The sequence below is a fragment of the Anabrus simplex genome, chromosome 7 (genome assembly GCF_040414725.1).
Source record: "Anabrus simplex isolate iqAnaSimp1 chromosome 7, ASM4041472v1, whole genome shotgun sequence".
Taxonomy (NCBI): Eukaryota; Metazoa; Arthropoda; class Insecta; order Orthoptera; family Tettigoniidae; genus Anabrus; species Anabrus simplex.
In genome coordinates this window covers 166,978,495-166,993,387 of record NC_090271.1, presented here as the reverse complement: position 1 = coordinate 166,993,387, position 14,893 = coordinate 166,978,495, and the positions used below count along the sequence as shown (strand labels likewise).

The 14,893-nt window shown below is 38.0% G+C and overlaps 1 protein-coding gene across 1 annotated transcript in view; it reads right to left on the bottom strand.

The window, feature by feature from the left end:
- Cdc23 (cell division cycle protein 23) overlaps positions 1-14,893 on the bottom strand; it is a 291,636-nt gene that overhangs the window by 107,080 nt on the left and 169,663 nt on the right. The window contains exon 8 of the mRNA XM_067151429.2: positions 11,903-12,098. Coding sequence (XP_067007530.2) covers positions 11,903-12,098 — 196 coding nt within the window. The remainder of the gene's footprint in view (positions 1-11,902; positions 12,099-14,893) is intronic.

Genomic DNA, 14,893 nt, shown 5'->3' with positions numbered 1-14,893 from the left:
GCCTCTGCTGTTCTTTTCTGGAGGTCAGATGCAACTTCTAGAAAGGAAGAAAGAAAGACCTCAAATTATAACAAAATAATTTAAAATTAGTGGATCAATTGGGTACGGGTAAGATAGTTCGATATAGAAATCGCACTCAAATTCGGTATCCTTCAATTTTGCACATTGTTTCGATGTCATAATACCTGAACCGTACCCGATCAATGAAATTGAAACTTACCCGGTAAATATACTTCACAAAGAGTTCTCACACATGGCAGCTCTTCATTTGAAAACTCAGTAATCCAGGCTTTTAGCTCTTTGCTTTCCAGCTTTTCCAGAGTTATATTTGCTTTGGCAAATACTTCAACTGTGCATTTCGAGAAGTTATCTCTGGTAATTTTTTGTCTTTTACAACTATCTGTGTAAGCACAGAAGATTGCTTTCCTTGAGACGTACTAGCAGCAGGGATTGAACTTCCATCATCGTGTTGCTTACCCACGTGCTTTTCAGATTTAACATGTTTCACAATGCTATCCTTTTTTTCCCACCCAACTCGGCAATTACAATACTTGTAAAACACCGTCACTGAATATGTGGCATATAAACAATCCTTTACATATTGCTGAGCCCTTTCGTGCGTAGTTTTTGTCGTGCGCCCCATAACCTAAACAACTGCCCGACTTTCTACTCTTCAATAGTTTCAATTTTGAACAACAGGGAAACAACGCTGCGTCTATCTTGTTATTTCCATGACACTTGATTTACATTTCGATAATAATCGATACAGATCTTATTCCCCTTGCTACTCCCATAGTAAATATTGATTAAAGTCAGCAAACAGCAATCAATCGGCTATTTTTCTTCATCGATCAGAACGGTCGAAAGATTTATGCATCAAATTTTGAGTATTTCTGACAATTTTGCCGAAATACGTTGTTTTCGCCAGTAAAATAGCACATTTTTGCAGAATTAGCACCAAAATCGCATATTCATACTAATTTCGCATTTTGGGCGACAATTTGCATTTTGTCGCACTTCTATTTATGTGTAAAAATTATTTTATTCCACATTAGAATTACTGTAGGCTTGGATTCAGTACAAGATTCAAAAATTTGCATTTATCGCAAATGCGATTTTTTCAGGTCCCTACTTGTCTAAATAACTTTATTGTCATTACGAAACTTAATCTAGTCTCATCGATCTCTCTTTTTAAACACCAATGTGCTAACTTTTTTATTCCTCTCCTTAAACAATCTACAAAGAATATATACAGGATTCATCACCAGAGACCTAATGGTGATGTATCTTGATGCCATATTGGAAGTCTGCGTGTCCATGCGTCCGTTGTTAAGTTAAGTAGGATAAGCATAGGGACGTTATACGTCCAGGGATACAATACATTAATATACTAACGTAATACTTTCGACTCATCGTGAAACTTGAAAACACGATTATTGAAGGTTTTATCATAATTAACACATCTGTCCTACGACAATTTTTAAGAAAAGGCTAGGAAAATAACAGATAGGGAATCTGCCACCTGGCGACTGCCCTAAATGTAGATCAGTAGCAATTGATTGATTGAATTTCACTATACTGAAAAAACAAGAGATAATATGATCTGCCTTGTAAAACATACACACACACGCGCGCGCGCGCGTACGCACACTCTTACTCTCTCTCTCTCTCTCTCTCTCTCTCTCTCTCTCTCTCTCTCTCTCTCTCTCCACCCCACCCCCCCACCCCCCCTCTGTGTTTAATACATATTTATTCACACATGTTTCTGAGAAAACATCATTCTCATTTTCATTTTCAGCGAAAAAGTATTTACCAAAATTCAGTGACTTGATTATGACAAATTAATTAGATGTTCAACTATTTCTTACAACAAACAATTGAGATACATCTATTACATCTTCAAAGATCTTAAGGAAATAAAAGGTTTCACTCAGATAACACTAAACAATTATTCTTCAGTACCGGTATGTTATAGTTGTTGCTAATTAAAATAATGCTTGTTTTTGACGCAATATTTTTCTAGGACTGTGAATGTAGATTACCTATGGTTAGCAATGTATTTCAGGCAAAAAGGAACTACAACAGTAGGGTTGTGACCTTGTAACTCTTATTGTAAGAGTGTTCGAAACCTTGACAGAGAGAAAGGTCGTGCATTCATTATTATTTAGTTTTCTCTTTTCTTTCTTTAATATATATAGTGAGATTGTCACTGTAAGTAGTCAATATGGACTACTATAGGCTATTAATATGGTCAAGTTTATAGATCTTGTTTCATGTCACACATGTTCAGTTTTCTCTGCTAGCATTTGGAAACTTGAGTCAAGAGAATGGCCACTGTCTGATCACCTTCCCATTGCTTTGTATTGTATGATATTTGAGCGATAAGCATTCCATTGCTAACAAATACTGTTTTGTCTCATTAAATTCTATTGTGGTAGTCTTCACTTCTAATGTCATACAGACATCAGTAAACTCAAAAAGTTCTATTAGTTTTAAAACTTGATTTCTATTCCACTCAGACAGTATGAATCAATCAATCAATCATCAATCAATCAATCAATCAATCAATCAATCACTCACTCACTCACTCACTACTGATCTGCATTTAGGGCAGCCTCCCAGGTGGCAGATTCCCTATCTGTTGTTTTCCTAGCTTTTTCTTAAATGATTGCAAAGAGATTGGAAATTTATTGAACATCACCCTCGGTAAGTTATTACAATCCCTAACTCCCCTTCCTATAAACGAATATTTGCCCCAATTTGTCCTGTAGAATTCCAACATTATCTTCATATTGTGATATTTCCTACTTTTAAAGACACTACTGAAATTTATTCGTATACTGATGTCATTCCACGCCATCTCTCCACTGACAGCTTGGAACGTACCACTTAGTTGAGCAGCTTGTCTCCTTTCTCCCAAGTGTTCCCAACTCAAAACTTTGCAACATTTTTGTAATGCTACTCTTTTGTCGGAAATCACCCAGAACAAATCGAGCTGCTTTTCATTGGATTTTTTCCAGTTCTTGAATCAAGTAATCCTGGTGAGGGTCCCATACACTGGAACCATACTCTAGTTGGGGTCTTACCAGAGACTTATATGTCCTCTCCTTTACATCCTTACTACAACCCCTAAATACCCTCATAACCATGTGCATTCATCCTGTAATAATCAAGAAAACTTTTAACAGCTGATCTATGAATCACGTTTGAGTGCCATTGGTTCAGGTCGTGTCATTTTGGCTAAGGTTAAGTGAATGCTTCAGCTTGGCACAGTAACACAGACAAGAGCTCATATCAGTTTAGTAGCATGTGTAGTCTCTACAGTGTCATCAAAGATTACCTACTTCTATTCATTGTTACAATAGCTTGCCTACCTCGTCGCCATAAGACCTATCTGTGTCGGTGCGACGTAAAGCCCCTAGCAAAAAAAAAAGATAGCTTGCCTTATAGTATTGTTGGCAAACTTTAACTCTGCATTATCTTCAGGTTTCCAATGAAGAGTAAATAAGTGTGGCAAATAACAAAACAATGAAAAACCTGAAGCATGTGGATTCAGTGTGGAAGTGAGATGTTTTTCCATCATCCTTAAATATGACTTTTAGTAAATGTAAACTGATTGAAACAGTTTCTCAAGAAGGGAGAAGGGCTAAGAAAAAACCTAATCACCAGCGTCAGTTTTCAGAATTAGTAGTACCATATTTACTCGTGTATTAGACCCCCGCCCTGTCTTTTTGAGATGAAGAAAATGAAAAGAAAAAAAAAAAAAAAAAAAAGAAAAAAAAATCTTGCATACAAGACCCCCAACGTAATTTGTCAGAGTAGAACAACGATTCCGCTTTGAATTGGGTGCAAGTCTTATTGCAGCTCTGACGACATCGCACAAGTTTGTGAATTGTTTCACCCGTATGACCCACGCAATTAAAACATGCGTCGAAGTCATGCTGTACATCTGTGTTTCGTAGTTAAGAATGTCTGCCTCCGTAGCATAGGCCTACTGCAGCTCTGATGACACTGCACAAATAGGTGAATAGTTTCGTGTCTGAGCCGCACATTACAAGCATACATCACTCATGCTATATGTTTGTGTTTTATAGTTAAGAATGTCCGCCAGCGTAATGGCTAGCACACTTAGCTGCCGTTCTCGGAAGTCTGAGTTCAATTCCTGGTACCATACTGCCAGAGATTGATGAACGGCAGGCAGGTTGATACATGGTAAAATGGTACATGTAACTCCCCTCCACTGGGCCGTGTCTAAAAAGAGCTGCAACACCTCGGGATAAGGAAATGAGTTTACTTTAGTTGAGAAATTTTCACGGTTGTTGCCAAAATCTAGCAGGTGAGATCATTAACAAAGTGATCGTTTAATATCTCGAAACTCGGGCCAATATACAGTAGGTATTTGTTTTGGAGAGAAGTAAATTTAAAACGTGATAAAAACTATCCAATCATAACAATTGTTTTACTTGTCAACGTACCTAACAAATAATAATAATATTTCCACCTAATCAATACTTTATTTTGTCTCAATAATATACAGGACCTCCTCATAGGAGGTTGAAACCGGTCCTGTAATTGTGTATATTGAACATCAATACGGACATGAAACTAATAAATTATAATACTAGGGTATGCGTTAATAAAAATATGAAGAAAACGAATACAAAGTTAAACATTATGGTAATAAAATGCATTACCGCCACACCTGTAGATATCAAAAAATGCGGCAAACTTTCCATTTATTTATTTTTATTCTTTCCGTCATGGAACTTTTGCCACTATCTGGGTGATGGCATACCTAACCTAAACCATGCGGTCTCTCTTATCTCATTTACAGCTGTTTAGGTAAATGCTGATGTGATAAATGTAGAGAACAATCATGAAATATACTTAAGAATTAGTTATCAAAAGACTGCTTCCAGTCACTATGTATTACATTTCGAAGTACAACTTGTAACATACGCTAGTTATCAGCTGGTGGTTTGGCACGTTTTCTACAGCACGGCTTTATTTGGAAGGAGTGGTTTCTGATACACACACACCAACTGGGAATATCAGATACCATCTCCAGGAACTATTTGGGAAAAGATTCACACTATTTGGACTCTATATAGTAATCGGGAATGAAACTATTTTTAAAAGGTTCAAAAAGACGGTACCTCGAATGCTCTCAATTGCAGTACATGGCTGACAAGGTGGCAGTGAAGATGACATCACAGGGAAGTTGGCGGCGCAAGATGAGAATTCAAATGAAAGCAGTGATCAGATTTACAGCGTGGTAGGCTTACTGCTCATCAACCACTGCCAATTCAAGTTGGCCGTGGATCAACTGACAGACACAAATGACTGGCTATTAAATTGTTTTGTATCAATATTGCATAATACGATAATACAATACCCTTATCTCTTTTCTCTACGGGATTGAGTATGAAGTGGGATGAATCTTCGTAGCGAGTTTTTACGACCGCATGCCCTTCCTGACGTCAACCTCATCAGAGGAATTAATGAGATGAAACAAATGACATGATATGAGTAAAAAAACTTACTAAATTTACTTTATACGTAGGCCTAAAATTCGTGTTCAGCATTTATTGTCTTTTTACATTTAGAAATAGTGCCTTGCAACGAAAACAGCCAGTATAACTCAAATACATTCATAAATTTGTTAAAGAATAGTGTAGAATGTTTATATGTACATGTAGGCTCTTGATAGCCTAGAAGTCATGTGTTCAATGCACAAAATTTGAGGTTATCGCATATTGGACCCTCCTTTACTTTTCTTGGCTGTGAAAGTGGGGGGAAAAAGAGGTCTAGCATGCGAGTAAATAGGGTCATTCTTTTAAACTGGTTTATACAAGTGTGAACTTTAAACATGCTGTTAGACAGTACTACCACGATATTTAGCATAGGAGATGGAACTTGATTTTTAAAGCATTCAGTGGCTGGATTGATAGATAGAATTGACAAGACTTATTTTATAGATGTGTGCGAGGTGAGCTACTGTCCTGAATAACTACACTGCCCAAAACTACTGAAACGTGGAAAACTACAAGGCTTACATCAATTAAGAAAGACAATATTTTTAATGCAAATGGAAGGGGGATATTTTTTCATCTTCAGCCTGATAAAACCCTAGATTTTAAGGGCATGAAGTATAACGATGATAAACTTATCAAGAAAGGCTTACAGTTCTATGTACTGTGATTAAAGTGGAATTGGGAAATTGTAACCACTGGTTAATGGAAAAGCAGGCAATCTGCTATGCTTCAAGCACGTGTAATCTTTTCCATGCAAGTACAATTCCAACACAAAAACATAGATAACATTTTCAGTATTTGAAAATTTCATACTTGCATGGAACGCAGGGCTTGGTGAAAAAAAAAAAAAAAAAAAAAAAAAAAAAAAAAAAAAAAAAACCAGAAAAATTGCACTCTTCATTCATCAGTGTGTTGCTTATCTCCCAAATGTTTCTAATTTGAGAAACATAAAAATATGTTCCTCCCAGCACAAACTGCACAAGCAAGCTACAGTCATTAAATCAAGGAATAATATGGTGCATGAAGCACAAGTATCATAAGAGGCTGGTACAGAGAAGATTGGCTGCACTGGAATCAACTATGAGAAAAATCACTGTCTTAAGCCGCATACACACCAGCAAACAAAATGCCGAACCGAGTGGTATGCCGAGCGATATGGCATGCATTTCAGCGATTCTACAATAAAACTCCGATCCACTGACAGTCGGTATTTCAACAAACCATCAAAGTAATTTGAACTCACATGTGTGGACGGGTTCACAATGTCAGTATGCTTTTGAGTGTAGGACAGGGCAGTCAATACTAATTACCTTTACTTTTAACTGCGAGTGATATTTTTATGTCTTCAGTTCTTTAGTTCACAGTGCAAAGCAGAGATCAAAATAATTAATGGTTAAACTGAGAGAACTCTGTAGGAGTGTGAAAAGTATCTGGAATTGGGAACATAAGGACTACAGTATTTCCATAAAATTAAAAACAATGATTCTTGGCACGAAACAGCGACAGAAATATTGGTCAAAGCATCGTATGAGATACGAATCGATGAATGCAACAAGAAGATGGAATATCTTCTGACTTCGAAAAGAGTGGGCAAAACAGAAAAGAAATCTAGGAACCGGAATGGGTACGTACAAACGTGAATGTTGCAAGTAATAAATTTCATGTTGGTTCCATATTGACTTCTAAAACCACCCAGTCAATACTAATACATAGTCCAATTTAACTAAAATCGAACATTCTCAAAACATATTTCAGTTCAAGGTTTTAAAAATAATTCTATAACCTTGAATAGTAGGCCCTACTCTTTCTTTATTTTGTAATTACCATCATTTACAGTAGAACCTCTACTTAACGTTTTTACAGGGACCTAATTCTTTTAACCTTAAAAGGGGGTTTATCTTAAATCAAGGTTTCGGTAAAAACACACCTTTTCCAGGGAGCTTTGCCAGTATTAACATAAATTGTACCATCATACTTTATTTACACAGTGACAGCAATAAAACAAGGAGATATATACCCTACACACTGTACTGTAGTTACGGTTTGTGCTTCATTTTGACAGATTTTTGTCGGTGAATGCGAAACTGCTTCAGTCTAAGATTGTTCTTATAACGTTATACATGATAAAATTCGGGAAAGATACCAAACTCACACAAGAACACCTTAAAATCGGTATGAAACAGCAATTGGTTTGTTTAAACATTTTCGCGGATGTTTTCGAAGCAGTGGCTTACTCATTAGCATGTATTTTCTAATTCCAATAGTCTGAACATGCATATTCAGTATCATTCTTATAAACTGTAATAGCATCACTCCAGAGGCTTGTGGCAAACATTTCCATTTTCTTACGTCAAAAGGCGTCACCTAACCTAGGTTTACTGCACACGTATTATGAAAACATATTTCAAACTCCCTATAGAATAATTATAACATTTTCAGTACAAATTTACATGGGAACAGCCTTTCTGAAATTTAACAAGATGAGAAAGTACATAGCCTAACCTCTGAAATTTTATGCACACCGCTGTATCTTGAGAAGAAGTATCACATTCTTATTTTATTTCAGTACATAGTATTAAAATTAAACAATCGTTTACTTCAGCCTTTATTTCAAAGGAGTTAACAACTGCTGTCATTGCACTTATTGCAAAAACATGTTATCCCGATGTTTGTTTATACCAGTCAGAGTTGTGAGGAGACCTCAGGCTCGCTCAAGAGCGACTTGCTCGCATGTAGTGAGAAATCTATACGGAAGATGATCGATCACATTCAATATAAACGTTTGAGTAGTGAGCATGAATACTGATAACGAATAAAAACTAACATGCCCAAATGTTTATCGTAATAACGGATGAATCAGTAAAAGGGTTCTCACCGTAACCAAAGGATAATGAACAGATTAATATGGGAATTTTTGAAAATTATAATAACACTGTCATTAAAACAGGGGTTCTCCTCTATTGCAGCGACTGCGGTCGGATGTGCATCCAAGTCCGACATTTCTCTTTAGCCCTATGTGCCTGCACTCTAAATTCCTCTTCTTCCATGAATGATCCTTAGCAAGCTTATGATGTTTTTTCTAGGTTCTTAATGTCCCATAACCAAAACGAATATAAATAAATATTTTCATTTTCAACATTTCCTTAATGCTAAATGTGGGTTTTGCTCTATTGTAAATTACATTAATTACATTACATTAAATTACATTAATTACATTAAATTACATTAAATCGAATATTGCCCTTACGGAATAATTTTCAGAACTGGAAATTTCTTCTGTTAAATGCGGATTTACGCTAAATTGAGGTTACGCAAAATCGGGGTTATACTGTAGTCGGTTAACTAATACAATAACAATATAAATCAAATGGCAATAATTTGGGCAAAGATTTTCTCTTTAAGGGTCAGACGAGATTCACACATCGATATGGTTTGCATTTGATAGCCTGCTATTTCCTCTTCATACAGGACTCCATTCTCATAAAATTATGGATCTGTCCACTCATTCCTTATGCTCTCGAGTGATTTAATAATGAACTGCCTCCAAACACTCATCTACTTGCATATAATTGAGTCTGCCACCATCTTCTTTGTTTCTTAACAATACATTTCTTCTTCGCTGCTAGATCAATATAAATACTCTATGTGTTACAGCTTCCAGGAACATGTCCATTTGATGCAATGGCTTGGTTGAACTAAACAGAAAACAGACAAACCATGCACTGAACTTATCTCAAACGTCTGTCCTTGGTTCACTGTTCCGTTTACCGTACCGCCCGTTGTTTTGTACATTGGTGTGTACACGACGTTATATGCCATGCATTTCATTAAGGCTGCCTGGGATTCTGTGGAGCGAAACACCATTCAGAACTGCTTCAATTAGTGTTTCTTTCCCTTTTATTGGATCTGCCTAGTCAATACCTAAATATACAATCACAAATTGTTGTCTAAATTCATTTTAATACTACATCTTTCAAGAACCTTCAATTTTCTTCATCAGCTCAAATTCCAAACACTCTTAACATTTCGAGACCTTTAAAATTACATTATAATCAAGAAATGTGCTTAAAATATATTCTAAAAATTATGGGTATAAGATTCTTAGGCTTCACAGTGAGTCACAAATTTGATGAATGACTTGTGATGATTTTATAGAGAGATATAATACTGCAGTTGTAATGTCCCATATTTGATTATAAATCACAAATTTAAATGTAAAAAACACAGGTAAGTTAGTTCTGTTCACAAACTCTGAATCGCCAGTTTGATATACAGATACAACGTGATGATCCTTAGGAAAGTTCTATTGGTTATCTATATTACATCTGTGTTTGGCTTCACACTTTAAAACAAACATGTCTATTAATTTAGTTGGAAAATATCCATCCTATCCATGTTTAAATCATATTGTGCCTCAAAATTCCATTATCGTTGATGTAATATACTGACCAATTTGCCTAATGACCTCGTTTGTGCTAATAACACAAATCATATGGTCATAGCTACCGTGTGCAGGCATTTTTTTGAGTTGACACCATCTAGGCTGCCTGTAGATCAATTTCGATGTTCTGTTTTACTGTATCAGATGGCAGAAGAAGAGTACCACCGATTCACAGAGTGAGTTCCCTCACCTGTGATGATCACTTGAACATAAAAATGTGAGGATATATTAACTATTTTATTCCAGTCTTTACGATGTTCGAATCATTAACTGAACAGTACGCAATGAGGTCTTCGGTTCAGAGAGTCACAGTTTAGATTCCCAGCAAGGTCGGGGATTTAAATCGCATCTCATTAATTCTTCTGGCTCATGGACTGGGTGTTTGTGTTTGTCCTAGGCCTTCCCCCCTTACATTTATATGTTAAGAAAATAGCAGGAATGAGTGCTTACCGCCTCTGGTCACTCGGAGGATGGTCTTTCAAGAATCCGAACAGAGGTCACGCTTCTATTCTTACAAGGCTTCACCAGACCTGCCCTATGACAATGATGATCAGGGACCTGATGAAGCCTAGTTTTAATCTGTATTATAAGTTCACAGTGGTGATACCCACAAGGGAGGTGTGGGCTACGGATGCTGGGGCCCGTCTTAGGTCTGGGGGCTGTACATGGTACACAGATGGCTCGCGGACAGAGACGGGCGCAGGCGCTGGGGTCTGGGAGCTAAGACAAGGCTCTCCCTTCCCATAGGTAAATATGCTACTGTTTTTCAGGCCACAGTATATGTGACACTGGCCTGTGCTGTATATATATGGAACATGCCTGGACATAGAAGTTGCATCACCATTTGCAGTGATAGCCAGGCAGCGTTAAAAGCACTATGCGCAGTTAGAACAACATCAAAAATAGTATGGGAGTGCCAAAGAATGTTAGATCAACAGTGTGAATTTAGCTCAGTTACCCTATTATGGGTCCCTGGGCACACAGGAATCATTGGAAATGAAAAAGCTGACAAACTAGCAAAACAAGGCTCAAAAGGTCCTTTCATAGGACCAGAGCCCTTCCTAGGAGAGTCACTCCGAAGTGTGAAACTGGTAATATCCCAGTGGATGAACCAGTCTCACCTAGACATTTGGAAGAGGTTAACCATAGCAAGGCAGGCACGTGAACTTATCAAAGGGCCTAGCCAAAGTTATAAAAAGGTCCTGATAAATTTGAATAGGACCAGAACGTGAATGGTAGTTGGACTGTTAACAGGTCACAATACCTTACAGAGACACCTACACATCATGAAAATCAGTCAGGATCCGATGTGTAGAAGATGCGGTAGGGAGGAAGAGACCTCCGTGCATGTGTTGTGCCAGTGCGAGGCTCTTGCAAGCACTAGACATCAATATCTTGGTTCACATTTTGTGAGCCTGGAAGACATCAGGAATACAACATACGGACACTGGTATCCTTTATAGGAGCACTAGGGCTGGACTAGGCAAACCCGTTTAAGGGACACACAGGGTCTTCACAGACCTACGTGTGGAGCCCTGAGAAGGCAGGGCTCACCCATTCCTTATCTATCTATCTAACTATCTTGTCCCAACAATTTCCTCTTCATATTCAGACAATGCACTACACTACCAACCACTACAGAAGCATGCAATTGTGATCACATCCTTCCATATAGGTTTGGTGTCAGGAAGGGTATCCGACTGTAAAATAGGGCCAAATCCGCATGTGCGACAGAGTTTGCACCTGCGACCCCATAGATGTGGGAAAAGCGCTATTAGAAGAAGATTCTAGTCTTTACAATGACCAGGAATGTATCATACATTTTGTTCAGGAAGCAAGGATACTATGTTCAAACGTTTTCAGTTAGAGGAAGGTTGTTTTGTATAGTTCTGACAATCAGAAACTGCACTACAACTGTTATGCTCACCTCTTCATACTCCAGGCACTTTTGAGCATAGGGGTAAGCATCGTCCAGCTGCCCCCGCTTAACGTAGTAGTTAGCCAAGTATCTGAAGGCTTGACTCAACTCACTCTTGTCTCCAACTTGCCGAGTATCACAATCTGTCACATACTCTGTGTATGCCAGTGCTGCAGGCTCGCTCTCATTCTGCTTGTCATACAACCTGTGAGAATAAGAACAACTGAAATCTCCACTTCTCTCCAAGAAATATAAACTACAAAAACTCCAATAACAGACAAAATACTAAAAGAATGTGATATATCGATATATCTGTATGTGGGTCAAACCTTTACCCCATTTCTCTATTTGGTTGAGTAAGAAGTGAGATGAATCTTTATAGTAAGTTTTTATGATTGGATGCCCTTCCCGACATTAAGCTCATCAGAGGAGTTAATAAGAATGATGAAAGAATGACGTGATATATGATAGTAAGAAGGGAGAGGGTGAAACTCGATGCCAGTAGATAGCCTACACCTTTTGAATAGCAACAAGGGGTCTGGTCAAGACTTAACGTTCCCATGCGATGGATGAATCACCACCCACAGCCTCATGTATTCTCATCTCACATGAACACTGCCAAGAGGTCTGGAATTGAATCCAGGCTTTTGGCACACAATCTAGTGATTAGAATATGTATACCACCATCCGTCCTACCCTGCCGGCCAACATTCTGATGGTGAAGTTTTTCTCGACCAATAGGACTCAACCTAGCTATTCAAGGTAACAGACCACATAGTCTTGATGCCGTAACAATCATGGTCACCAGGAAGGCTATGCACGGGTAGTCTGATAAGGAAAAAACAAAACATATACAGTGTATCACAGGAAAAGATGTTGGCCATATTAAGGTATTATGGGATCAGGGGTAGATTGTTACAGGTAATCAAAAGGCATTTATGTTGACAACTGGGCTAGACTGAGAGTTGGTGAGTTTTTGGCTGACAGTAGTCAGAAGGGCAAGGCAAAATCATAATCTTTCACCCTTATTGACCGTAGTGGTGGTGATTGCTTTTAACAGGAAGTAAAACATGGCAACCATCCTCTCATGCCAAATTAAAGGGAAACAAAAATAAACTTAAATTATACATTCAACAAACAACAAACATAAATGACCTTAAAAAGAAAAAATGGACATAAACACATCAAAAGGGAATGCAAGTTCCCCAAGTAACAGAAGACTAGAAATTTATATGTGCTTGATTAATTCACTCTCACACGAAGTGAACGATGAGATCAGCAGTATTCTTGTCATCAGTATGAGTTCAAGTGTTTCCTACGGGCAGAGGTTCTATCTTACGGTACGTTTATGCTGCAGCTTCACTGCTGGCACATCGCCAAGCCTCGCTGCTCGATGTTAGGTGATGATGAAACAAACCAATGGATCTCAATCGGTGCTTTTACCCTGGAGCCCAGCTTTAGCTGCGCTGCTGGCTGCTATCCTCGCCACATTAATGGTCTCAAACACGTTTGATTTTTGAGCCTGGCACATCATCAGCTATCCTGTAACTTGGACTGTAATTGGTTCTTTCAAGGTCACCCGCTCTCCCAATCTTCTTCTCTTCGCATTCTATACACGTTCAGTGATCACTTGCTCGCTTCCTATCTGAACCTGTCTTTGAACGCAATGTGATTTGGAACCAGTGGCATGCGGATCATCATGAAAGGTTCATATGGGATAAAAGGAGTGACGAGATGGCGTGCAGCCAGTAGATCTCGCTCCCTGTTTTATGAAGGATAGTGGCCTGTTTTATCGTGTTTAAAAGTGAAGTTTCCATTGTTTTTAATTTTTCTTTTATCCTATTCATTATCTATCTTTGTGTATTTTTAATTTGAATTAAATATATTATTTTACTTCTATCACAGTGCCTTATTCAATTTTATTACATTTAATTCTTTTTAATTTTAGAGGAAAATAAGTCATTGCGAATTAGATCCACTGCTTATTTTAAATTCGTAATATTTTTCCCCATCATTATCATTTTTCTAATCCTAGTCAGTGGGTTAATTATAACTTTTAATCCATTTCGTCTCATCTCGTACCACCAGGGGCCGATGACCTAGATGTTAGCTCACTTTAAACAACAAGCATCATCAAACTATGGAATGAAGTGGCAAAAGAATGCGGAAGGATTACATCAAATTTGTTCTTTTATTCTTACAAGCATCTGTTTTTTATGGTAATTTCAACAGTTTTTTTTCAAACTGTAAATAAATTTACTGGGCGAGTTGGCCGTGCGGTTAGGGCCACGCAGTTGTGAGCTTGCATCTGGGAGATAGTGGGTTCGTACCCCATTATCGGCAGCCCTGAAAATAGTTTTCCGTGGTTTCCCATTTTCACACCAGGCAAATGCTGGGGCTGCACCTTAATTAAGGCCACGGCCAATAACTTCCGACTCCTAGCCCTTTCCTGTCCCATCGTCGCCATAAGACCTATCTGTGTCGGTGGGACGTAAAAGAAGTTAAAAAATATGTGAATATATTTTGTTTAGGAGACCCAACTAAAGTCAAAATGAGATACTCCATTACGTTATTAAAAAGTACACTATTAAATTACGAAATGAAGCATTTGTTACTTCATTCTTCAATCAACTCCCGCAGTAGAAATGCACTGAAAAATCCAGGCGAGGCATTTTACACTTTTGATTACACATTCAGTACACCAAATTATTGTAAGATACACTCGCCAACAGAACTGCGACTCACTCCTTAAAAATATCTTCAAATTCATTCCTCACTTCAGCTGGAGCTGCATTATTTCTCCTCGACGGGGTAGCCCTTGGAAGTACGCCTTCGTAATATAAGTGTTCAGCCCTTCTATATCTATAATCAAATTATGCAAAATACAAACAGCCTTAACTATCAGTTCTGCTGTCTTGAATTATCGACTACACCTGAGAGCTGCCAGCAGCGAGCGCGCTGGACTGCAGCAGGGTGAAAGCTCCATGGCGAGCAGCCTGG